At 52.5% G+C, this 25,599-nt stretch overlaps 8 protein-coding genes across 8 annotated transcripts; 7 read left to right on the top strand and 1 right to left on the bottom strand.

Annotated features, from left to right (window-relative positions):
• Positions 1–226: 226 nt before the first annotated feature.
• AYO21_02229 (hypothetical protein) lies at positions 227–2,065 on the bottom strand (the record flags this gene model as incomplete). The annotated part of the gene is made up of 3 exons (XM_022652209.1): positions 227–561; positions 643–773; positions 834–2,065. The coding sequence occupies 3 exons, from the start codon at positions 2,063–2,065 to the stop codon at positions 227–229; spliced, it is 1,698 nt and encodes a 565-aa protein (XP_022515595.1).
• A 1,385-nt stretch (positions 2,066–3,450) lies between these two features.
• Positions 3,451–8,146, top strand: AYO21_02228 (hypothetical protein; the record flags this gene model as incomplete). The annotated part of the gene is made up of 9 exons (XM_022652208.1): positions 3,451–3,607; positions 3,859–3,924; positions 3,992–4,110; positions 4,165–4,432; positions 5,869–5,972; positions 6,038–6,105; positions 6,161–6,687; positions 6,780–7,693; positions 7,790–8,146. 9 exons carry the CDS (start codon positions 3,451–3,453, stop codon positions 8,144–8,146), a joined length of 2,580 nt encoding a protein of 859 aa, XP_022515594.1.
• Positions 8,147–9,054: 908 nt separating this feature from the next.
• AYO21_02227 (hypothetical protein) lies at positions 9,055–11,437 on the top strand (the record flags this gene model as incomplete). Its single annotated transcript, XM_022652207.1, has 7 exons — positions 9,055–9,317; positions 9,380–9,428; positions 9,626–9,938; positions 10,000–10,090; positions 10,196–10,476; positions 10,570–10,977; positions 11,079–11,437. 7 exons carry the CDS (start codon positions 9,055–9,057, stop codon positions 11,435–11,437), a joined length of 1,764 nt encoding a protein of 587 aa, XP_022515593.1.
• Positions 11,438–13,025: 1,588 nt separating this feature from the next.
• Positions 13,026–13,364, top strand: AYO21_02226 (hypothetical protein; the record flags this gene model as incomplete). The annotated part of the gene is made up of 1 exon (XM_022652206.1): positions 13,026–13,364. One exon carries the CDS (start codon positions 13,026–13,028, stop codon positions 13,362–13,364), a length of 339 nt encoding a protein of 112 aa, XP_022515592.1.
• Positions 13,365–14,222: 858 nt separating this feature from the next.
• On the top strand, positions 14,223–16,251 carry AYO21_02225 (calcium/proton exchanger; the record flags this gene model as incomplete). The annotated part of the gene is made up of 4 exons (XM_022652205.1): positions 14,223–14,226; positions 14,275–14,683; positions 14,785–14,980; positions 15,046–16,251. The coding sequence occupies 4 exons, from the start codon at positions 14,223–14,225 to the stop codon at positions 16,249–16,251; spliced, it is 1,815 nt and encodes a 604-aa protein (XP_022515591.1).
• A 37-nt stretch (positions 16,252–16,288) lies between these two features.
• AYO21_02224 (hypothetical protein) lies at positions 16,289–21,334 on the top strand (the record flags this gene model as incomplete). Its single annotated transcript, XM_022652204.1, has 6 exons — positions 16,289–16,303; positions 16,357–16,424; positions 20,434–20,555; positions 20,607–20,888; positions 20,965–21,129; positions 21,216–21,334. The coding sequence occupies 6 exons, from the start codon at positions 16,289–16,291 to the stop codon at positions 21,332–21,334; spliced, it is 771 nt and encodes a 256-aa protein (XP_022515590.1).
• A 1,580-nt stretch (positions 21,335–22,914) lies between these two features.
• AYO21_02223 (hypothetical protein) lies at positions 22,915–23,937 on the top strand (the record flags this gene model as incomplete). The annotated part of the gene is made up of 1 exon (XM_022652203.1): positions 22,915–23,937. The coding sequence occupies one exon, from the start codon at positions 22,915–22,917 to the stop codon at positions 23,935–23,937; it is 1,023 nt and encodes a 340-aa protein (XP_022515589.1).
• A 590-nt stretch (positions 23,938–24,527) lies between these two features.
• AYO21_02222 (hypothetical protein) lies at positions 24,528–24,899 on the top strand (the record flags this gene model as incomplete). Its single annotated transcript, XM_022652202.1, has 1 exon — positions 24,528–24,899. One exon carries the CDS (start codon positions 24,528–24,530, stop codon positions 24,897–24,899), a length of 372 nt encoding a protein of 123 aa, XP_022515588.1.
• Positions 24,900–25,599: the final 700 nt, after the last annotated feature.

Raw genomic sequence — 25,599 nt, 5'->3', positions numbered from 1 at the left:
TATCTGACTGTAGCTGTAAAGCCACCGAGCGGGAGAGATGACTAACCTATGTATTAACTCTCTAGCTACAACACTGATTGCCCCAATCTGAATCCTCGCAAGGTGGTAGGTAATATAGCATTATGACCAAGTGATGAAGTACGATACCTGTAGAGAGAGGCTCAACACCTGTTATCTCCCCTATAGGTCCAACGTCGATGTTTCTTCTAGAAGCGCTATGATCTATCTATTCAAGAGGGACGACGCTCTCGTGAACGATATCGAATCCCTTCCAGCCGTCCAAAGTCTTGAGGATTTCCTTCTCGTAATTTTCAATCCCGTGGCAGAATGTGACCAGCTCGGCCTTCTTGCCCGGTATGTTCGCCCCGGTCCACCACGAGTTTGTCAACGGAATCAGACTGCCTTCGGTGGTGGCGAGAACCGTCTTTTTCCATTCATCTTGAGCTTCCGGCGTGGGTTCGATGGACTTGGCGTGCTCCTTCTCAAGCTTCTCAATCGCGGCAAAGACGTAGTCCAGCTGACATTCTAGGATGGTTGGACCATTGGATAGCGAAGTGGGAGCTACAGGGTGGTGATAACAAGTCGTGTTAGTCCTGATATTCTTCCCTCCGTCCATGCGCAAAGGGCATCAGATTTACGTACCTTGAGGGCTGTATACCATAAAGGTATTGGGAAAGCCGTTGATGAGGATTCCCAGGTATGACTTGATTCCGTCTTTCCAAAGATCCTTCAAGTCTATTCCATCCTTGTTGAGCAGGCCCATGTTCACAATCCTAGAGAGGACTCAATGTTAGCATGACTTGACCAGAATGGGCAGCGAGTGGTCGACGTACGAGCCTGTGTAGCTCTCGAAGCCTGTGGCCAATGCAATCACATCAAATTCCCGTTCCTTCCCATCTGCCGTCAAGATACCCTTCTCGGTGAAATGCTGGAGAGGGGCTGCGTTGAGGTCCACCACTTCGACATGAGGCATATCAATGCACTCGTAGTAGTCTTCCTCCAGAGGTTGGCGTTTCGTACCGTACCAATAGGGTGGCTCAGCCGGTGCCATAAGATCCATCTTGACAGGATCGGTCATCCTTGCACGGACCTTCTTGCGCCAGAAATCATAGACGATGCGATTTGCCTTCTTATCTGTGAGAATGTCTGTGTAGCCACACGAATTCAGGCCCGCGCCACCACGGTTCCATCCGATCTCGAAAGCTTCTTCCCTCTCCTCTGGTGTCGCGTCGAGAACAGACTTGCCAGGGACGGTTCCTAGTACAGGTATGCCGACGAATGAATGTCTACCTGCTTTGAACAGGGCATGAAGGAGTCCCTTCTGCTCCTTTTGTTCCTGGATGGTGAGTGGTCGATTGCCAGCCGGCACGCAGTAGCTGGGACGACGCATGAAGTTAGTCAAGGTATCGGCTTCCTTGGCCAGCTCTTGTACGATCTGTACGCTGGTAGCCCCAGTGCCGATAATGCCGACGCGTTTGCCCTTGACGCTGAGGTTCTCGGGCCAGGCGCCGGAATGGTAAAGTTCACCCTTGTAGTCGCCCATGCCTGGAAATTCTGGCAGGTATTTCTTGTGCAGCAAGCCAGTTGCGATAACAATGTATTTGCCCCTGGCGACATGGCCTGCGCTTGTTTTGACCGTCCACAGTGCTTTCTTGGTGTCAAACTCGGCGCCGATGACCTGCGCGTTGAAGTATGTGTCCTTCCGTAGGTCGAGGATTTTATCAATGTGTGCCATGTACTTGCGTAACTCGGTGTGATCGGGGAATCTTTGGCTGTAATACCAATCCTTTGTGACCTCGGGTATAGAGAGCTGATAGAAGGGCGCTTCGGAGTCGACTCGAGCACCAGGGTATCGATTCCAATACCAGACGCCACCAAAATCGGTGCCTTCCTCGAAGATTTTAGCAGTCAACCCCAGCTTACGTGCTTTGTGCAAGGCCGTCATGCCACTGAAGCCACCCCCAACAATGATAACATCACAGTCGATGGTCCCGGAATGTGCGCCATTCGCCGCGTCGCCATTGACGGCAGTACCGTTCGATTGCGAATCATGAGAAACAACCATCTTTGTGTCGGACTTGGGCCTTTCCACCGTCGTAAAATGAAGTATAGGGGGTAGCACTGCGCGAAAGTATACGACTTTCACGCCATCATTTCATTCGAACCCCCGTATATCATTTATAAAAACCCCCATCTCCACACATTTGCCTCGGTCTACTTTTTTAGACTACTGTCCGGATGGTCGGACCGGTCTTTATAAAGCCAAGAGCCAGGGAGGGGGTGGTCTGCGACAGGGAGGTCCCACAGGTTTGTTGAGAAGAAAGATAACCGAAGTCTGGAGTACCCCCAAGCGAATGGAGTCACCGGTCATCACTAGCCTATGGGCTCTTATTTCAAGCTGCATTGGAGATTTATGTACCGGTATTCACTGATATGTACAGCGGCACTCGGCACAATTCTGGGCAATGTTCCGGGAAAGTCTTTCAACACACCCTTACCGAGTCAGGTTTTTGAAATAGACCGAATCTTCAGACTCAGTAGCGCCTTCTGACCCCGGACAAGCGTTACCCCACCTCACCCGTCTGTCTTGGCTGGGATCACATGGGGTGCATCAGGGAGGAAAAGCGCATGATCAATTAGCAGCGATAGACAGGTGTTTTTTCTGCGGGCTTTTCACACAAGGCTCACCATAGCGCGTGGTAGGTTACTGAAAGTCTCAGAGAAGGGCGGCAGTCTCTCCAGAAATTTTTTGTTGATAATCCGAGATAATCGGCTACGCGGCGTTTGAGTGGCGTCCTGGAGACGCACCAAGGTGCAATTAGGGCCACGTGCAAGGGTGCCACAGGTACCACTCCAGAGCCAGGGAGTAAGTATGCAGACTGACAGAGATGCATGCATGCAAGTGATCTGGAAGCGGCGCTTGTCCAACAACTTCTCTCAGCAAACCAGAGATATTACAGTGGAGTATTCCCACCAAGACTCCCCTCTGGCTGAAGCCGAGGAAGAACTCCACATTGCGTGGGCGTTACTTTTCGTATTCACTGTGCAAACAGATAGACTTCGCACTACGCTGCCAGAGTTCCAGAGCCAGGATTTCCTGCTGGACCCCATCAGCGCGGCATAGGCGTAAGAATATGAACCCAGGTAGAAGCTATACTTCCGTCAATACCTCTTCACAGCTCAACTATCGCTGGAGATACTCTCGGACCGTGGCCCCGAAAGCACAGAGAAGTAGATGTCTGTCAGGTGATGAAGGTGATGGAGTCGAGCTACTGTGGAGGATGATTGAAGGAATTCGATCCGCACTGGTGCCGGGCCGGGGGGGGGGGGGTGTTATATCGTTCACACTCTCTTTTCACACACTACCATAGATGTCTGCTACTGGATATTGATTGGATTGGAGGCTTCTATTGACAGAAAACACCTGTATCAGAGTCATCTGGTCCCAAAATGCCTTTGAACCTCGCACCAGAATGGCTTGCCCTGGAAGAGACCCTGGGGTTTCGGCCGTTGGTCACGGGCAACACCATCGAGCAAATAAGAGAGAATATCTCGAACATGACAAAGAACGCGCCTTTGCCAAAGGACAAACCAGGTCTTAACATTGGTAGGTCACTACACACAACGGCCGAGCCCCCAATTGATCGAACAGAAAAGCTGACCAGATGAGACGTTGGCTTCAAGCCCATGAGAATGTAGGCCCTTTCCGCGTGCGGATCTATCAAGACAAAGGGAGTAATGAACACTCAGATGTAGTAGGGTTATGGTGAGCATGATTACCTCGGTGACAGGCCATCTGCAGGAGAGAATTAACAGCGGCCAAGGTTTCGTGAGTCTTTGGTTCTTTCGAAGACGCAGCGCATGAACTGAGAGTTTTCCGAGACGGCGGTGGTTTCTGTGTTGGAGATCTAGAGGCCGACCACGGTTTGTCCTTTCCTTTCAAGTTCGCAGTCCCCGCGAAGTCTACTGCGTATCTGATCCCTCGCGACAGAACTTATCCAAAAACTGTGTCTGCATGCCCAGGTTCCCTTCGTGTCTGTCGAGTATCGGCTCGCGCCTGAACATCCGTGGCCTGCATCGCTGGAGGATTGTGTCGCTGCTGGAAAATGGGTGCGTTTCTTAAATCTCTCTACACTGCCTGTTGTGTTCTCATCATGAAGCCAGGCTATCTCCCATTTCTCAAACTCGTCAGCCAGTCACAACCCAGTTCCAGAACTGCTCCTCTGTGGCGTCTCTGCAGGAGCCCAACTAGCCTTGTCCTCGGCCATTGCTCTACGTTCGCAAAATGTCTCCATCCGCGGCATCATTTCTCTAGCTCCTGTGGTAGTTGCTGAGAAGGCGGTGCCTCCCGATATGCTACATTCCTACAAGTCGATGGAGGAAAACAAAGATGGTGCGATTATCGACAAGGCTGTTTTGGACATTTTCATGGGTACGTCCCAAGTGTGGTCTTCAGCTCGCAAGCGTATACATCACTTATTACAATCTCCAGATGCCAACGGCCATGACCCATATGACACCACTTTCTCCGTGCTGCTATCGCCATCTTTGGCCACGTTTCCAAGAACCTATCTAGTCACTTGCGGCGCTGATGTACTTCGCGATGATGGAATATTAATGGATCGCGAGCTGCAAAGCAAAGGGTTGGTCCAAACTCATACACCACCTATATTTGTTGTTCGCTGACTCGGTCTGTCTCAGCGTTCTGACTCGGCGTGATCACTACGAGGGCTATCCGCATGTGTTCTGGTCGACACCAGGGTTGCAAGTAAATGCCAAATTCCTGGACAATTTACTACAAGGTCTGGATTTTGCTCTAGACCGGACCAGCCAAAGTGGAAGCCGATGATATACCTTTTGCGAATGTCTTGACAAGAACAAAGAAGTCGTCACCCGCAGGAGCTTACCACACGAGACATAGGGTGGGGTGATATGACCAAGACAGGAAACTACCTTCCAAGACGGGTCACGCTTACAAATTTTCGCTCAAGGCTGAGCCCCAAGCTGGAATATGATAGGTTAGATTTCTCCAAACAGCACGGGTGTATCTTCCTCAGTACGCGGAGTTGTTCTATAAAATTGACATTAGTAGACCTTTGTCTCTGAGCCAGATTCAGTGCTACCAATTATGGCTTGATAGACCCTATAGATCAAAATCTAGAGTTCTGCCAACGTATCTTGGTGCTCAGTCAGTGAACGAAGGTGATATATCAGACATGTGATGATCCAAGTCCGACTGCTGATTAACTGACAAGGAGGGTTGATTTTTGCCTACAGTTAAATACCCCAAGAGCTCGCCAGCGTTGAATTTGCAGTCTGTTTTGTTCTCCGGAGACAATCCCGCCCCCTCAAACGGAGGCGCCAAGTCACCTATCCAATGGGTGCCATTACCTAGGCATTACTTGACGGCTACCCCGCTTTGGCTTGTCCAAAAGAGCCACCCTCGCAATATCTGCCCAAGGCCCAAGGAATTTGCCCGACTCTCTTGCCTTGTACCATAACCCGTCATGCTCCAACTCCCTCGTGGCCCAGAGCCAGATATGTCTACATCAAGTACCTACTATCGGCCTGTGCAACGTATCGCACAAGCCTGTTTTCTATGCAGGTGAGTGGGTCGATTTCCTTGGGCGGCTACTGTCACTATGTCAAGCCGTGTTCATAGATACTCCGACGTCTGCTTGTGTGCTCTTGTGCTACTTCGCTCCCAAGGATATGATGCTCACATCCTGCTCTCCATTACAGACGGAGAAAGACCCGGTGCACCGGTGAGCGGCCCAGGTGCGAGAGCTGCAGACGTTTGGCACAGTGTAAGTACTGCCCACGTCATCTTCTTTCCCGTCTTGGGATAACATTCTTCTTACAACGCAGACTGCCATTATCCTGATGCTGACACCAATGGCAACGGCAACGGCGTCACTAGAGGAGCGATGCATGGCAAGGACATTGAAGGGATGGTGCCGGCATCACAACTAGTAAAAGCACCTCGATCCAGTCCAAGGATGTTGTTCTCCAGCCTCTGTCACTGACAACACTACAGGCAGAAATCACCACGCGGCTCGACACGATCGAACAACTCCTAAAGAGCCTCAGCGAGAAGATGGAATCGTACGTTTTACAATCTGTAGCGATCCTCCTCAGGAGATACTGAGACGAAAGCTAGCGAACCTGACCGACTTCTCGATTCTCACAGCGGAAAGGCCATGTCAGAGTCATCTCGAACTGGAAATAGTCAGGTCGAGTCCTCTAGCAGGATCTCTACAACAGGGACATATACAGGCCTTGCGGCCAACGGCAATGGTTCCACAAGTTCGACTTTGACTGGTGCCATGGAAAGCACCGCTGGACAGACAGATTTCCTCAGGCTGGCGCCGCTGCCTGTTCTTCTGGAGACAGTCGACATCTACTTTACCTTCTGCCACAATCAGCCCTATTCTTTTTTCCACGAGGGCAATTTCCGAGATCGTTTGTCGAGAGGCGAGATTCCCGACCACCTGCTCTTTGCCGTGTTTTCAAACGCTATCCGATTCTCTGGGAATTCTTTCTTCGAGCATACCAAGGAACAAGCAGCCACGACCCATGCCAATCGCTCATGGAATCTAATCGTCGAGACATGCTTTGCTGCAAACCAAAAGGCGGACATTCGGACAGTGCAGACAATCACGCTGCTTGCAATATTTGATTTTACCGGTGAGTGTCCGTTATCGGTCTCGTTTTCTCGGGTTCATGAAATATGCGGTGTCACTAACAATGTCTTTGGTTTCCCCTGTTATTCTATCTAGCTGGACCAAGTCGACATGGCGCTGCATGGGTCAAAATTGGCATGGCAGTGCGCATTGCTCAAGACTTGCGCTTCATGATCGAGCCAGGTAACCACATACCTTTTGACGAAGCCGAAGAACGTCGAAGAACCTTCTGGTCGCTATATCTCTTGGATCGCCTGGTGTCGTGTGGCCGGGGACGCCCCCCCGCGATATTGAATGCTTCTTGTCAGTTACAGCTCCCCGTTGACGAGGCGACGTGGAGGGACAGACAATGGAAAGAGACGTCGAAGCTTGAGCAATTGTCCAACGGCGCGCACTCGAACCCTGCGCAGCACAGCCCGTTCGCTCATGTTATCCTGATAGCATACATTCTCGGACGCGCCGCCCAGTACATGCTGCAGGAGTTTGGCGTCAACCGACACCCACCCTGGGACTCCAGCTCCGAGTTTGCCGCCATCGGCTCTGATCTTTCGTATCTGGAGACGCAGATGGAAATGCACAAGCCCCTGGAGGCTATGCTCGGACCATCTCGCAATTCTGCTGGTGTCGTGGATCAGGCGAACGCCGGGCCCATAGTCTTTGCCCGAGCATTGTTCCACCTGTGTAATTGCCTGCTGAACCATCCATTCCTGCTGAGACGCAAGATTGCATCATGTAACAGGGTCGCCTCTGGCCGATTCCTGTCCCGGGCGTTCGAGTCCGGCTTGGACTCGGCCAAGGGTTTGATCGGACTGTTGCAGGACGCACGCAAGGCCGGCTGCATCTCGCACACATCGTTCTACGGCTACTGTGCCATCATTTCTGGTACGATATTCATCATGAATGCCCATGCGGCTACAGGCGACGTCCAAGTGCGTTGTTTTGAACTGCTTCAGGAAACGACGTCATTCATCGAAGACATCAGTCGTTACTGGCAGAACGTCGCCACAATGGTAAGTCTCAAAAGTATTTGTTTTAGGTGTCCAAGTTGTGCGCTTGTCCATGGGAAAGCTCAATGCAGACCTCGGCTGATTTCTATCCACGCCCAGGCCCTCGCACTTGACGTGTTTGCGGCACAGACGTACCTATTAAGCGAACTTGCGAGCGACAAGCCCGAGATTCAGATTCTCTCGCCCGCCGACACGGAGATGCTGTGGTCTTTGGTCGACTATAGTACGCTATCCAACGGCAACATCGCGCAACAGACGGCCAACGAGAGCCCAGACGACAGTTTCTGGTTCAACAACAACTCGTCATGGTACGACCTGTTCAGCAGTCCCAGCGTTGCCCAGCTGGGGTTTGTATCTCAGAGCGACCCGGTGGCTTTTACAACAGTCCCGGGCACCGACACCAGCACGACGGAAGACAACAGGTTCAATGCAACTCAAACGACAGATCAATGCTGAAGAGGCCTGATGCTCTGTGGTGTTAAAACCCTTTCGCCGAAAATGGGTAACGTCCTTTGGTTCTATCACTCTACCCACGGACCGAGTAGCACCTTTTTGATATGGGCAACAGTTGGGGGTCTGGAGGAATACTGGAGAACGGTGTAAGCATTTCCTTAGCCCCCCAGCAACACATAATACCAGGTATCAGCCGTCAGGGAAATTAAACCTTAGTTCTAGTATATCCTATCTTGGGCCTCTACAGGGATTTTGCCGTTCAAAGGTTAGCTGAGAAAATTCGTCTTTAAGCCTCCTGGCAACCACAGACATGACGCCATTACGCGGTCTCGCGGCAAAGCATCCCCGGACATGGTGCCGCTACACACACGATCAACAGGCCACCCGAGTCCAGATGGCACTAGCAGTTCGTGCCGATGCCTTCCTATACAAGTTAGAAGCCCTCGGTCCGGCTTGTCCACCAATCGTCGCTCGCGTCGCTCGTTCGCGTCGGCCCCATCCACATACATCTAAGCGAACAGGATCAGCGGGCCGTGTGCGTCTCGTTTTACAATCCCTGGCCCCAGTGCTTCACGCGTTCGAGACCGTTCACAATAGTCTGCCCGGCTATACGACTTTCCGTGAATGTCGGACTAGGTGGCGAGTGATGAGCTTTTACGGCTTGCCAGAACAAAAGTCAATTAGTCTGAAGCTGTCTCCGGGCATGTGGTCCGCAATATACCTCCCGCCCGACCAATCCAGGGACTTTTTTCCACGTTCATCTTGAGTACTCGGTGTTCACCACCCCTTCCTGTGTACCTTTGGTGAGATATTCGGTTCCCCTCTGTCTCCATTCTTGTCTGTTTGTTTCTGTGCTCAAGATACTGTTGAGAAGTTCAGACTCCTCGACGATCTCCACGCGGCGGCAGACAATGGCGTCTTTACTGGCACCTCTGACGGCCACTGCCGAGCATTTCAATTTCGCGACAGACGTCGTTGACAAATGGGCACTCATCGACCCCAGCCTGCGCGCGATGCTGTGGACGACGGCCGGCCCTCGAGGCAATTCGCCGCCTCGCACATTCACCTACCGCTATTTTCGAGACCAGAGCCATCGGGCTGCACACCTGTTGAGAGACCTTGGCGTCCAACGTGGAGATCGGTTGATGATCGTCTCGAACAGAGTACCCGCATGGTAAGGACTCCATGCATTGAGTGGTTTGCAAATGGGAAGACTTTTGTGTGCTGACACGGCAGGCGTGCAGGTGGGAGGAAAGTCATCTCGACTCTTATGCTACATCCGACGGTACGGTGTGTGCAGGCTGGGCTAACAGGTGGACTGTAGATTGCCACGGCGGCGATACGGTCTGGCGTTGTCCTTTGTCCGTGTACCGTGCTGGCGACTCCCAAAGATATCGAGGTGAGCGGCAAGGGCCAAAGATGGTCATGCCATCAAGGAAAAGGGGCGATGAGAAATCCCGCTAACGTGCGCGACTTCATCAGTACCGTGTTCAAGCCTCACAATGTACCATCTTCGTTGGCAATCGGTCCACCATCAGCGCTTTCCTCGGAGTCAAGTCAAGATGTCCTAGTGTGCGAGTCATCTTGCAGATCGACGGCGAGCCGCACGAGGACGCGGTCCAGTACCGGCACGCCTTGAAACAGACGTCTTTGCAGGACTTCATCGGGCCCAAGACGACATGGTCGGACCCGTGCATCATCTATTTCACGTCTGGGACTACAGGCCTGCCCAAAATGGTGCTTCACAACCAGGTCTCCTACCCTCTAGGTACCACTTCCTCTGCTGCGCCAGATGGTGCATCCACTGGCATAGAACGTGGCACGAGAGAAGCGATTCGAACTGACTGTATCGGTAGCTCATGCTTCAACCGGCAAATACTGGTTGGATCTGGACCAAAGTAAAGTTTTCTGGACGCTGGCGGAGCAGGGATGGGCCAAAGCGGGATGGTGAGTGTGATGAGGCCAGTTCAGTACATTCATTGCATGAAATTCATGTCGAGGTTTTTGATGTTTTTATCCTGCGGACCACTAATGTTCCCTTGGGGGCGCCAGGTCATGGTTCGCGACCTGGAACATGGGCGCCACATTGTTCATCCAGGACGATCGAGGCGCGTTTTCTCCCCAGTCGCTGATCGACACGCTCGCCGAGCACGACATCACGACTCTGTGTGCGCCGCCGACGGCGTATCGCCAGCTCGTCACCCCGGATATGCAGGCATACTTTGCGCAGAGGAGACCTAGAGCTCTACAGCATTGCGTTAGCGCGGGAGAGCCACTGAATCCCGAGGCTGTGAATGTGTGGAAAGCCATGAGCGGGATTGAAATCAAGGACGGTATGCTTGCCAACTCTGTCCAACCGTCGCTCTCTCCCCCTTTCCGACTGGCATTATATCAGCGTGACAACGTCTAACTTCTGCCACGAACAGCATACGGTCAAACCGAGACGACCATGGCTGCGGGGAATTTCGTTGGTGTCAAGGTGAAGCTGGGCAGTATGGGCAGAGCCACGCCCGGCGTGCCGCTCGACGTGATTGACGAGCAGGGCAACATTACCCCCGACAACACGGAAGGTGACCTCGCAGTCAAAGTGGTGGACGAACACGGCAGGAGGACCATGGGTGTCTACGACGGATACATTTCGAAAGACGGTCAGGTGAGTCGGGCTACCAGAGTGTCATCGTCGTCATCGTCGTCACTGTCATCGCGAAGTCGACCAGGCAAGTACGCGGCGGAATGGCATATTACTGGGGATCGAGCGTACCGCGACGCAGACAGGTATCTTTGGTTTGTAGGCCGATCCGACGACGTGATCAACTCGAGCGGCTATAGGATTGGTGAGTATAAGATCCATCCATTTGCCCGTACCTTTTTCCCTCTGAAGAAAGCTGGTTTCGTTTTACGCAGTGTCTAATCACTCGATCATGTCCCCAAACAGGCCCCTTTGAAGTCGAATCCGTCCTGAAACAGCACCCGGCCGTACTCGAGTCCGCCGTCGTGGCCTCCCCGGACGCCGACCGCGGGGAAGTGGTCAAGGCCTTTATCGTGCCGACCCAGGACTACCGAGACCGCGCGTTCGCCCCCGAAACCGCGGCCTCGCTGATCCGCGCGATTCAGGATTTCTGCAAGAAGGAGGCCGCGCCGTACAAGTACCCACGCAAGATCCAGTTCGTCGAGCCGGCGTTTTTGCCCAAGACCACGAGCGGGAAGATCCAGAGGGGGGTTTTGAGGAGGATGGAAAATGCGGCGGCGGCGACGAAGACGATGCGGGGATCGCATGGCGGTGCGAAATTGTGAGTTGTTTCGTCAAGTTCATGAATGACTGAGGAGAGGGTGGGAGGAGTCCTGGAGAGCAACTCGGGAATGAAGACTGTCAAGAGTCAGCTTGGTCAGAGATTTGTTAGCTTCTGTCGATGGAAGAGGGTTCAAGAGGTCGACTAGAAACCTAGAAGCCTAGAAACATATGTAGACGAGGTATACACAGGAAGCTCCAGGCGGGGAGCGATGTACGAGGCACTAGTCCGAGATTTCGTTGAGGGCGGCCGTCAATGATAAGTGAGTGGAAAGGGAGCTGCTGCACATGGAAACCTTTTGATAGAACAAAAGAAGCTAGGTAGATTCTTGATAGATTCCATGCTGAGCATTAGCCGGCTCGCCGGTGAAGTTTGTATGTACTGGGGTATGATGGATGTGCAGAAGATGATAGGAGGATTACGAGGTCTTGTGTCTGCGGGGAGCGGAAAGGGGAAAGGAGGAAAGGAGGGGTTGTCATTGCCAGCCTGGCGCCCCTGAACTCCCTGGCATGGGATCTTTTGGGAGCCAAGAGCCTGGCCTGGGCACGCCTAGGTACCTATGCAAGTATGAGCTACAAACCTCGCTCAAGTGCCCGGCAGCCACACTGAGCGTTCAGGAGGGCCGAACTTCGGCATGAATCTCTACCTGCCAGGTCTCGTGGGCGCAGGCAACACTTGTAAGGTACACGACAACGACACAATAGAAGGAGTGCCTGTTGCTATCACTGAGAACTTGGGTACACAAGTAACAACCTCCTCTTTTGTCAACTGTCAAAGGGCCGTCAGAGTCTGGACTCCCGCATATCCTACCCCGAAGACCCATCACTTGTTTCCTAGTGAATGGGACTTTTTACGAGCCACGAAACTACGAAACCTTCTTCAGCGCGACACCGCATGTCCATTCGCTCGTGCCTCAAAAGCCTCGGGTTATTGTAGCCCACCTTGCATAAAGGTACCCGGCAGCAATCGCGGGCCCTTTGCGCACCACTGTCATGCCGTCAATGAGAGGGCAGCCCACAGGCTGGTTCATGCATGGGCCTTTCGGGCAAACGCACCCCAAGCACACGTTCTGCACATGACGCGCGCAACCGCCAGGTCACTAACCAATCTCACCATCGCGATGCAGGGGACGCTGATTGGCCTCAGACAACAGGGTTCAGACGGGAGAACTAGCGGCGGTGTGCCCTCGACTCATCCAGTCTGCCGTCACCCATCGCAAAAAAGTACTTGGTAGAGAGAGTTCTCCGAATATTCATCACTAAAGGTCCCTGGCATGGGCCAATGGAATCCCATAGCCCGTCTCCGGTTTTGCCAAAGGTCCCTCGTCCGTGCCAGTAACAAGTACCAAACATGATTGTGGTCTGTGCGAGTACTCTCTCTACCTGCTGGTCTGAAGCTAGGGAGTTTCAAGTCTCCGTGTCTCTACAAGCATTGTGGTCAGTTGCGATGGGGACTGTCGGTGACATTTCTAGACCTTCAAGGACAACAAAACCCGGTCCCTTAGGTATCTCGGGGATCTTCAAACACTTAAAATCGCCACATCCCCAACAAGTGGAAGATCTTCCACCATCTCTCCTATATTTCCATCCAATATGTCTGCGATCAACAGTGCGCGAACAGACGCCATAATGTCTTGCATGCGGCGCGTGAGGCGTTACCTGGACCAATGTTACGATTTCGATCACCTCCACGCCCAGATTCCCAGCGCGGAATACCATAAATACAAACAGTCCCAGCTCAACCACGTCCTCGACATTCTCTTGACCCTGTTCGACTCGAATTCTGGCGGCGCTGTGCCGCCCACTGACCCTCCTCACGAGCGGCCAGAGCTTGGTTGGGATCTACCCCCGCAGTTTAATGGTGCAAGGTTTCTGACAGGTGCCAGCATTCATCGGATCCAACCCACAAGTACAAGCGATATGAGGGATTAAATCTGGGCTAATGCAGCCGGCATCTGCACATGTGGCGGGCAGGGCCACCACTGAGATTGGCGGATCGGCCCGCCAAATCGTCTTCTTGCACACTTCGTCTCCGCCCTGGGGTGATCCGTGGGGGTTCACTCAGCTACCCTAACAATCGAGTCCTCTGTTTGATCGCTTAGGAGATGTGGCATCGCAAATCACAGGCTTCTGTTGACACACAGCGAATTATTAGCACTGGCACTATAAGAGGTGGTTGAGACTCGGAGATGTATGGGACTGTCCCTCGTTTTGTTGTGCTGTGGAGAGGTTCAGCGATGCCTGTACCTCGTACTTGAAAGGTGGGGTTAGCATTGAAAAGACAGGTACAGCAAGTTGGTCGGTGGCCTGAGTGTCAAGGCGCAGGTGGCTTGGAGAAGTTCTGGAGGTGTACTCGGTACTCGGTATTACCTCGTAATTAGTGCTGTTCGGACAAGCTTGCAAAAAATAGAGTCACTTTGCCGAGCATTGTACGTGTTGCTTAGTGCTCTTGGCCTCCCCACTTCCTGTGGCTTCTCTGTGGCGTCATTGGCACGGTACCTGAATATTGACGTCATCCATGGCAGCATCACGTGCTATAAGCCTCCATGATTGGCAGATAGTCCTTGCTTGATGAGCGCACCTGCCAAGATGTTTTTCCAAACCGCGTCCCAGTTCAACTTGTCCATCGTCATCGCGGCACTTCAACCCAACAGAGTTTTTGCCTTCGTTGCGCTTTGGTCGTTTCTTCTCTTTCGATCCCTTTATCTTTAACCCCCAGTCAGACCGTCTGCTTCCCACTTCTGCTCCCCCAATAATGCTGGCTGGCGGGTTTCGAGTCAACCAACAAAGATGCGTAAGTAAGCCCCCTTTTTCATGTCCGCGCGTGCTGACACTCGATCAGATCGCGTGAGAGCATGGGCACATTCGTCGGCTCACAGGCACAACTTCAACCCATGGTCGCCCAGTCGTGACAGTCAAGTCTCTCCACCGAACACGAGTCCACCGCAGGGTGACGACTCGACAAAGCAGAAACCCCCCAAAGGCTCCATCCTCAGTCGCATCGTCGCCAATGTCAAAGTCGCCCTATTCCACAGCTGGGTGAATGTTCTACTTGTTTTTGTGCCCGTGGGCATCGCCATCCACTTTACTGGAATCAACCAGAATGTAGTCTTTGCTCTTAACGCGGTCGCCATTATTCCCTTGGCTGGCCTTTTGACATTCGCAACCGAAAGTGTTGCGCATCGACTTGGGCCTACATTGGGAGCTCTCCTGAATGTCAGTTTTGGAAATGCAGTGGAATTGATCATCTTGTAAGTTATCTTATAGTATTCAACACGGGTTGCGCTAATAGCAAGAAGCATGTACGTGATATTTAGTTCCCACCTCGAAGGTAATACTAACCTCACGCAAGCATCGCCCTGGTCAAAAATGAGATCCGCATTGTCCAGGCTTCTCTTATCGGCTCACTGCTTGCCAACCTCCTTCTCATCTTGGGTATGGCCTTTTTGATCGGAGGCCTGGAATTCCAGGAGCAGATTTACGACAGCACTGTGACTCAAATGTCGGCTTGCTTACTGGCGCTGGCAGTTCTTAGCTTGCTGATTCCGGTAAGTCTTTCTGCTTTGCGCTGACCGGGACTCGTAGTCCAGCGTGTGCTAACTCAGATCGTCAGACCGCCTTCCACGCGTCGTTCAGTGACCTTCAGAAAGCTGATCGTGCTGTTATCAAACTCAGCCGAGGGACTTCCGTGATCCTACTCATCATCTACGTCCTCTATCTGCTGTTCCAACTAAAGTCTCATGCGTATCTTTACCAAGGAACCCCGCAACATATCATCGATGAAGAAGCCACGCCAGGATTTCTTCAGCGTTTCGACTCTTCAAGCTCTTCCTCGGCCAGCTCTTCAAGGTCCTCGGTCACAAGTGCCGGCTCACATCGACGTGTAAGCAAGAGACTCAGGGCCAAACTGGGCAGGAGACGCGAGGTGAAGACTGAGGTGGCGACTGAACCAGACAATGGAGAAGGATCCATACAGTTCGGACAGAATGTGATTGATACTTATGCTGAAAAGACTGCCGAGCCAGAGGAAATGAAGTCGCAAGATGAATCGAAGGAAGAAGGGATGCCAACGAATACCCCTGCAGCTTCGGCCAAGGACAAGAAACCGATTGTCGGGCCTCGCGGACTCTCTTTCCGGGCTCCACCAGTTTTTCGATCGTCCACACATCCTTCCCCCAAAGGCAGAGACGCAAACTATCCTTCTCATCCGCTTCGACATTATCAGTCAGCACCCAACGATCAGCAAAGTCCAGCCGTTGCTCGGATTGCACGCCGCTCTACGCCGAAAAGTCCCCTCGCAGAAGAAGACGCTCCTCCCATGAGCCAAACTGCATCGATAGTCCTCCTGATTGTCTCCACTGCTCTTGTTGCACTCTGCGCGGAATTTCTTGTCGGAAGCATTGAACATTTGGTGGAAAATTCTCCCTTGTCCGAGGCGTTTATTGGATTGATTATTCTGCCCATTGTTGGAAATGCTGCGGAGCATGTCACGGCGGTGACCGTGGCCGCCAAGAACAAGCTCGACCTTGCCTTGGGCGTGTCACTCGGATCGTCCATTCAAATTGCGCTCTTTGTCACTCCGTTCGTCGTCATTCTAGGGTGGATCATGGATAAGGACATGTCCCTCTATTTCAGCTTGTTCGAGACCGGGTCGTTGTTTGTTTCGACTTTCATCGTCAATTTTCTCGTTCTGGATGGGCGCAGCAACTATTTGGAAGGTGCGCTGTTGTGCGCGTGCTATGTGATTGTGGCAGTGGGAGCATATTTCTTTCCGGACGGACAGGACCAAAGTTCTCTTACAAGTGGTCCCTCGACTTGATCCATGTCAAAAGTCGCAACACCGAGCTGTAATCAACATGGGCTACTATGCCGTAAGTGCTGAGCGGCAGTTTGGTTTCGTGGGCGATGCTGCGACTGACGACAGGCCACTTCGTCATGGAAGGAAGCCAGAATCGATGACTTGGCAACTACCACAGGGTTGGTTGATGATCTGTATGCAGAACGATCAAGATGATAGCTATGCTGTCGACCACTTGCCCAGACACATATTCACACGAGCCATGCGGCTTACCGCTAGAAAGCTCGGCGTGAATGAGTTTCGTGACACTGGCTCATTACAGCGGTGCTTGTACAAGACAGAAGGAAAGGCGTTGATCGGTGTCATTCTGCAGAGCCGATATATACTAAGCCGCGAAGATCGGGTATACTTGGTTCTCACCCTTTTTTGGGTATGGTTTACTGGGCGGTGGAGCAGCATGGTGCTTGATCAGGCAATGAATGATTTGAGAGGCTTGTGACGGTTCAACAACGTGTGGTAAATCTGTTCATCCACCAACAACTCGGCGTGCTGAGCCTGTGGATACGTACCTCGTAAACGGATTTGAGCCGAATCGCACCTCTTCATCTGAACCAGCGCCAGAGCGAGCACCAGTGCCATGGAGTGAAAATAAACATGCGATTACGCCCAGAGTAGGACTGCTGGTGTAAGAATTCGACGACGCCGCTATATTAGTGTTCCCTTCTGAGATCCGGTGGGGATGGTTGTGCACGCTGTCCTACATGCACGTAAACCTCGTCCCGAGTACTCGGTGCAGTACTCTATACCTATGTAGAAATGGAGTACCGACACGAAGACGGAAAAGACACCAGGAGCGAATCAAGCAGACCAAAGAGGCCTGACATTGCCCCTTCCTCTGCATCACAAGGAAGGGGTAAGGAGTAATGAATCGTCGGGTGCCGCCTCGGCCACGATTTGTGGGGGCGCGCAGCATGAGTAGAGGCACCAAATGAATCGATGGGTTTGCCATGGCGAGGGCTTCGATTCGACGGGCACTTCCTCAGCTGATCAAACGTCTTCTGTTTGTATCCCCGGTGGAGTATTTGACAGCGCCGACGAGCATATTCGCACGCTTTGTCGTTGAGCTCTGTGAGGTAAAAGTGGTCCATCTTTCTTCTGGACCTGGAAGACTCGATATGCGCTTCGGAGAGGATCGGCAGTCTAGATCATGAAGTGTTATGCGATTCCTCCTGCGACCTCACAGGTCGAACATGAAGCGCTATACCTCTTCTGGCCTCACAGGTTCGAAAAGTTCTGCAAGGTTAGAGGAGGAATAGCGCATTAAACCTCACAGGTCGAACATGAAGCGCTATACCTCTTCCGACCTCACAGGTCCTACAAGGTTAAAAGAGGAATAGCGCTTTAAACCTCACAGGTCGAACATGAAGCGCTATACCTCTTCTGGCCTCACAGGTTCGAAAAGTTCTGCAAGGTTAGAAGAGGAATAGCGATCGTTTACACGTTCACATCTTCCACTTTGAAGGTAAAGGTGATTGGTTGCCAGGGGTTTGGCGGTCAAGGGCAGCTTGTCCAAAGGGCCACATGTGGGCCAAAATAAACGGTTTGACTAATTTCGAGTCTTTGTGTAGAAGAAACTCAAAGACAAACGTCCCGTGTCAGCGGTTGAATTACCGCAAAGTCTACGTAGGAATGTCTTTACACATTGCCATCCCCCCTGTCCTCCCCCGGAAGATTTTCGTGAGGTTTGGATTGATAAAGCCCCACCGCACAACCCTAAACAAGTACACTCCAAGTTGTCGCGGTTGCGGAAAACACACAATGGCTTCCCGTTGAAGTCGACGGTTCCATTCCTTCTCACCAACCGGAGGATAGTGGTAGTAGTAACTGCTCTCCATTACTGGCTTGAGCGCAGCGAAGAGGGGCGTCAGGACGGTCTCTAGCATTGACGAAAATAAGTTTTCCACAAAATGACAAGCAAAAGGCACAAGTAAGCTGCAAAGTAAAGGGTAACGGGACACACCTGGAGATGACATCTCACAAAGAGGACTTGTCCTCCGTAGTTGTGATGAGTATTGCTCACTAGGAAGGAGTAAGTAAACGTTCATGTTTCTCTTCTCAAATTCTGGCGAGAGAGCACACACTGAGGTGAATGGTACAGACACCAATACCAGAGAAAGCCACTCTGGCAAAGTATATCGCCGAGAAAAGAATCACCAGCACAGACGCGAAGATGGAGATGGAGATGAGTGTAGGCTTGTACATATTTATTCTTCCTGGCATCGATCGTAGATATATTTGACTCCCTTTATTTGAGAAGGCTGTGGTCTTCTGGCTCTTATATAGCCTCCGAGGACTTTTTCCTTGTTATCGCCCTTCCTCGTATTCTCCAGAAACATCCCTTCTAGAGCCTTAGTTGGCTTCCTTTAAAGGACGTGCAGTAGCTCAATACAGGAAATGACGTCTGAAGCATTAGTATTCAACCTTGCGGGAATAGGGCGACTATTATCGCTGGATGGGCCCTGTTCCCTGACGACTTGTCAACCATTGGGCATACAGCACAGCGCACGACGACAAGTAGACCAATTATCCTTTGTTGTCGACTTGGGTATCGATTCTGCACATGGAGAGAGGGTGACGGCCAACGCTGAACTCCTCAGAATGCATATCTCTCATCGAAGCGATTCGACTCTTCCCGAGTCTCAACCCTGCAGTCCATGAATCCGTGAAGCTGTTCCTCGATATACCTGCACTAGGCTGCGCCAATCTAGCCATGCGTTATACATCTTGGTCTTCAAAAGCACTGCCTCGTGTCCAATGAGCTCCTTGTTCATTCTTTAGCGACAGTTCCGGACACATCTAGGATCCATATACGCAATGTTGTTAGACACTAGGATAGATCCCCAACGAATTGCGTCTTTAAAGGGGGTCCCCACGTAAGAATATGACAGTAGAGACTTGCCTAAAAACGTAATACCAGGGGAAGAGGACTCTGGTGGTTCGGCCAAAAGCGGGGATCACTCTTCTGAGCCTTCAATTGGATAGAAGTACTGTGCTTGCTTTTGATAGTACCTGTCAATTTGCTGTGTCCGAGACGGTGTACCTGGAAGCGAGACAAGCTGTTTACCCGAGTCTAATGCGTCCAAGAGAGCAGGGGACCAGACAGCAGCAGCAGCGCATTCATAGCTCTCGCAGCGATTGGAAGAGTGTTGAGAGGTTATGCAGGGTCCTTGTGAAGGGCTGCCTCACCACGGCTCGGTCTTTCTGTGCGCTATACCTGTTACGACCTCACAGGTCGAACCCGCGGGTCGACCTTACAGGCTGCAAGAGGAATAGCGCGAGTCTCACGTGAATCCTTGATGGATGTGCGTATGACTCCGCCGCGGGAATGTTTGCTGCGATCGAAACTCGGCATCCTTGACCTTACCTGCAGGACCACGATCGGCTGCGTGACTCGACTCCACACGACTCGTCTCGACTCGGATCTCGAAGGGCAGTGAATTTCAGCATGTGGCATGGAGAAGGGTGGCTCGACTTCGGCTCAGCCTCGCCGTGAGCTCCTCCTACCCAGCCTACCGCGTACTCAGGCCGCCGCTCACCTCTGACCCTTCTTAACCTTCTGATCCGCCGTGCTTCGTCTCGTTTTCGGGCCCCGCCATCGTTGGATACTCGCACTGCCGGCCAGGGAGAAGTACAACAGCCATGAGTTCTTCACCAAGGGTCACAAGCAGAGATCGATGGGACTTCCCATATGGAAAATTTACGTGGTGTTGAAGAAAGGTCGCCGAGGAAGAGCAGGGCCGACAATTTTTGTCTTACACAGAGCTATATCAGCGTGGCCAAAAGGGCTTATAAGCTGATTGAGGATCTGAAGCAGACCTCACTCAAAGTCCTGTTTGTGCGACTATGATATTGCGTACGCCGTGTTTCCTCTTAATCTGCGCGCAGATGTAGGGGAATCATTGATGCCCAGCACAAAACAGCTGCGAATTTTGTGTGGGATCCATGTGGTGATATCCAGACAAACTGGGGATCCAGCTGCACAAGCATGGACTCAGTCTCCCATCGGCGGTGTGCTACTCGTGAATGGGACTTATTTTGGACTCATGACGGCTCATTCATTTCTCGAGGACGAAGAGGACTTGGTGGAGCAAAACCAGCACTATGACTCTCCACCGCAACTCATCCGGAAGCTGATCTGGAAAGGATATGCGCGCAGAATCGTGCTCATGACTCGACCATCGAGGACGATAAGAATTGCATCTCGGCCCAGCCCGTGGACTCGACAAACCTAATCAATACTACAGACGCTGACGGGCTGGCAAACCGTGTGTCGAATATAAAAGTCCTGCTCAGTAGGAGCTGTGACTGGGCTCTAGTGCCCGTGCACAACTCTCATTTCACAACTACGAACAGCCTCCGTGTCGGAACTGGCAAAGAGATTGAAATCGATTCGCTCACGGACGATTTTCCGTCTGGTCCGGCCCCTACCACCGGCAAACCTGCAACCAACGAACCAGGTACGACGCCAGTGTCTGCGTCGTTGTACCCTAACGCAGTCTTCGCAGAAGAGGATCGTGAGGGCTCAGAGGAGGAAGTGGAATTGACACAGGGTCAAACTCCTGCGGCACAAAAGGGAGACATAATCACCGAGCCAGCTGGTGCAGAATCCGTACCTAAGGCACTCTCGGAGCGGTCCCACAACACGGCTAAAGGGAGAGACTGAAACTCTAGCAGACACAAAGTATTCAGCCATTGAGACTGGAGGTGGTTCTCCGGACCGTCTAGAGCCGATCAGCCACGTCATCGATACAGTGGAGAAGACAGGAGCGAAGGGAACCGAACCTGGAGATTTTTTCCAGGTCATCCATCCTCGCGAGACCGTGGTTAAAGATGACGACGGTGAATCCATTTCGAAGCCCCCCAACAGACATATTCGCCCCAGCGGCGCACACACAACCGCGTCAGCAGAAAGGACATTCTCCCAGACTCACTTGACCACTATAATATCCCGTGGGGATGGGATCCTGAGGACGACTATTACGTCTTTGTCAAAGAGTATCTGACAAAGGAGAGACGGCATGAGCTTCGGCCGCACACAGCTTAGAATTGCCCCCGAGTTTGCTTCAGCCTGTCGCCAACTAGACCTTGATTTCAACGACCTGGTGTAGTACTTGGCCTGGGATGCTGGCTCCTCGATCGAGTTTTGTCAAGAGGTTCTGGCTGTCCGCACATCGAAAGAGCGTAGTGTTCTCTTGCCCAGCGCCCGTCACCGCATGGCACATCGAAAAGTCCAGGCGCAGGAGAGATTAGAGCCAGATGTGGTTCCGGTTCCGCTACAACCCAGGCCCTACGGCCCTGAGACGCAGCGTGAACGGGGAAGGTTCGTTGGCAGAGAGCCAGAAGGCATGCCAATGGCAAGCGTCCGAAGCAGGACGGTTTCACTGGATAGTGGATTGGGGAGGAACATCCACTATTTGGGTACATAGATGTCAATCCACACAGCGGACGGCCGTCCCTCTTGTTGATGATCCCGCATTCGATAGGCTTGCATTGCAAAACATTCGGGGCAGAACATTTTGACCCGTTAATTGGTCTTGATACTGTATAAGAATGATTGCACTTGTGCAACGAAGCAGTCACAAATCTCTGTAAGGGCTTGTTTCATACTCTTCGAGGAGGGCAAAAAACGACCTCTACCACTCAAATGCCTAGTATTGCCCTGATAGGGCTACATGAGGCTAGGTTCTAGACTCCAGACGTGGAAAATAACTTGCCCCACTCACCCAAGCAACCGAAATGGGGCTGACCAATCCCTAGAGACCTTGTCTTTGCCTTGGACTTCTATCTTCCTCGGCATTGACGACCTGCAGTAGCACGGCCCGCCCGGGGGGGAAGGGGGGGTTCTGTTTCAACGTCTTTGTGACTTCAAATCCCATGGTCGTTTCTTCCTCAGGGTCATACTGTACCACGGCCGGGCCGATCTCTGGAGCCCCAATGACGACTTCTTCATCCAGACATCTTGCTCGGGACGTATGAGGCACGCTCCCCTTCCCCAATGGGATCGCGCAGATTGAAGGAATGACAGTCTCTGTTTCCGCACAACTGCCAGTGCCAGTGCGCTGTCTATATGTATATCTAAGTACCATGCGTCATATGTTCCTCGATGGAGGCCTCATTGTCTTCGTGACTGGTGCCGCCCTCCGCTCCGCGCCAAAAAGTCTAAGAGGCACATGTAGAGTACATGCTGACGGCGACAGGGATATGACAAAATCTCTTTTCAATATCTTTGTTTATTGGGTGACTCGCTTGCTCACTCGTTCACTCAATTCCTCACTGTCAATCTGATTGACTGATGGATGGATCGGGCCGGTCCGAGCTCTGCCGAGAACACCGAGACAAATGTGAGACTTCCTGTACCTCCCCTGCTCCCCAAAATGTTGGTGCCTGATCCAGGGGAATGACTCACCCAACGAATCACATAAAGTGCCCATATCAACCCTCTCCTCCCGATCTCCACGGCCAAGATTGTAAGAGTATAAGGTCTAGGGTATACAAAGCACCGCCGCTGAGGTTGAATCTTTTGCGGCAACAAATAACGTCCTGAATAACCAAGTTTCTCGAGTCTCCACTCTCCACTTTCCGCTCCTACAAAGCAGCCCATCTGTGTCAGTGAAAGTGGTCACAATGGCATCCTCCACGCCTCAGCAGTCGACTACCCGGGATCCAACCTTCCGCAACTACGATCCCTCGTCGGCAGCGAAATACCTCAAGCACCGGCCCCGGTACGCAGACGCGCTGATCGACCTGGTCATCTCGAAACACACTTCTTCCGGCGGGCAGTTGGACCTAGTGCTCGACGTCGGGTGTGGACCGGGCATCGCGACCCTGGCCCTGGCCCCGCACTTTCAACATGCCATCGGCGCGGATCCCGGTCAGAACATGATCGAGACGGCAAAGACGGTTCCTTCTACGACCAAATCGGGCGAGCCCATCACGTACGAGGTCTGCCCGGCCGAGGCTTTGAGCACGTTGTCCGCTCTCAAAGCCTTTTCAGGTAGCACCGACGGTCGGGAGTGCGTGGACCTCATCACGGCCGCGACCGCCGCGCATTGGTTCGACATGCCTCGCTTCTGGGGCGAGGCGGCCAAGATCCTCAAGCCGGGCGGCAGCGTTATAATCTGGTGCTCCGGAGGGCACCGCTGTGACCCGAACAACACGCCCAATGCCGAGAAGCTCCAGGAGTGGTTCAAAGTCTTTGAAGAGGAGGTGCTGGCCCCTTACGAGCAGCCCGGCAATAAATTGGCGCGGGAGTTGTACATCAATCTCGGACTACCCTGGGAATGCCTCGACCGGATCGACGGCGCGGACCAAGAACTAAAGACCCTGTTGAAGGAGTTTGACGAGACGCGGTTCGAGAGGATCGAGTCGGACCGCGACGGCCGCATCGCCTCCGACGGGACTGCCTTCTCTGAGTATCGCAAGGTGGATTTCGCAACCATCAAAGCCATGCTGGGCACGGCGAGTCCCATCACGCGGTGGAGAGAGGCCCATAAGGAGAAGTTGGAAAGGGGAGAAGTGGAGGACGTAATGGATATGATGATCAGGAAAATGAAGGAGATCCTCGAGGAAGTACCAGAGGGCAAGGGGCGGGACTATATCGATGGTGGGAGCGGGATGGTCATCTTGGTCGTGAAGAAAAAGATGTAGACGTGAGGTTCTCTTTCCGAGGCCGGAAATTGACAGAGATGTATTCACGAGCGATAATATTTCAGAGTTGAGGACTCCAAGATAGAAGACAATAGAGATTGCTTTTCATGATTACAGCATCTATGCCGAGTACTCGGTATGTATATCCCCATTCAGGACAAGCCAGCCTTGACCTCGTGCACAGTCTTCGGCGAATCATTTTTCCGGATGCTTGGCAACAAGGCTGCTCCTCACAAGGCTGCCAATGCTTTCTCAATTTTTGACATTTCTGGTCCCTCTCCACCACTAGGTACAAACATCTCAACTACACCAGCACTTACACCGCCAAGACGACCACCGTTGCACCTCTGCGCCTTGTTCGATACGGTCGCCTCACAATAGACAGCACTCTCCCTACGACTGACACGGAGACTACCACAAATCTCGCGCTCCGTGGCGCACTCGGCGCAAAATGAAGCTTGTTAGGTTCGTCACGCCTGTTTTGTCGTGCGACTTGTCTTTATTGCAGTCGCGTTTGCCTGCGCCGGCTTGGGCGTGGTTATAAAACAAAGGTGGTTACGTTGGTCGCTGACACTGGAGCCAGGTTCCTCATGAAATGCGCGAATGAATCCGTCACGATAGAACTGAAGAACGGCACCATCGTGTCGGGCACGATCACCTCGGTGTCGCCGCAGATGAACACGGCCCTGCGGGCGGTCAAGATGACGACCAAGAACCGCGCAAACCCCTCGGCCCCCGGCGACACGGTCAGTCTCGACACCATCAACATCCGCGGCTCGACCATCAGATACTACATCCTGCCGGACTCGCTGCCCCTCGACACGCTCCTCATCGACGACCAGCCGAAGCCGAAGAACAAGGCTAGGAAAGAAGGCGACTCACGCGGCGGCCGGGGTCGGGGCGGCCCCAGAGGACGGGGAAGAGGCGGTGGGCGTGGACGGGGTAGAGGAAGAGGGTTTTAGGTCGGTGCGCGGAATCCTGGGTCTGGGGGCCGCACATCTATGTTCATGCAGTAGAGAACCTGCATATCTGGGGCTGCGGTCATGATCCGATCACGCCGTCTTGGTTTTGATGAGCTATGCCCTGCAAGGACCTCGTATTACGGCAGAGAGGAGGGTGGAATGTCCATCTGCGACCCGCTCCGCCAATCAACCAGCATGTTTTTATGATGCAAAAAAATCACTACGAGAGACACAGTGCGCTGTGGTGTCAATGGAAACTGCAACTTCGCAGTGACGCGCAGAAGGAGTTGTTCTAGGGTGGCTCTGTCGCGCGCGAGAGAGAGACGCTACGCTACAGCTTGGTCACCGAAAAGTGGAATTGAGGTGCAACGAATGCATCCAGGAAGAGTTTGGGATCTTCTCCATACCGCCGACACAGACACAGCAAAGATGCAGAATTGATCCCGTCATGACAAGGCATTTCAGAACAGAACAGAACCACAATGCTGTCTTTGCGATCAATCTCTTTCTATGCGCATTGTTCTTCATACTTGTTCATCGGCTCCCAGCGCCCTTTCTATGGGGAGGCGGATACTGTGGTTACCCGTTCCTGGAAAGAACCGAGCTTGTTTGATGCGGCCCATTCCTGTACAGCTGACCTATTCGCCTGCAGACCTCATCCAATCTCAGATCCCGTACCTGTAAAGTACCGCTACAACGT

Source organism: Fonsecaea monophora (genome assembly GCF_001642475.1).
Source record: "Fonsecaea monophora strain CBS 269.37 chromosome Unknown Scaff9, whole genome shotgun sequence".
NCBI lineage: Eukaryota > Fungi > Ascomycota > Eurotiomycetes > Chaetothyriales > Herpotrichiellaceae > Fonsecaea > Fonsecaea monophora.
This window is presented reverse-complemented; position numbering and strand designations above follow the sequence as displayed.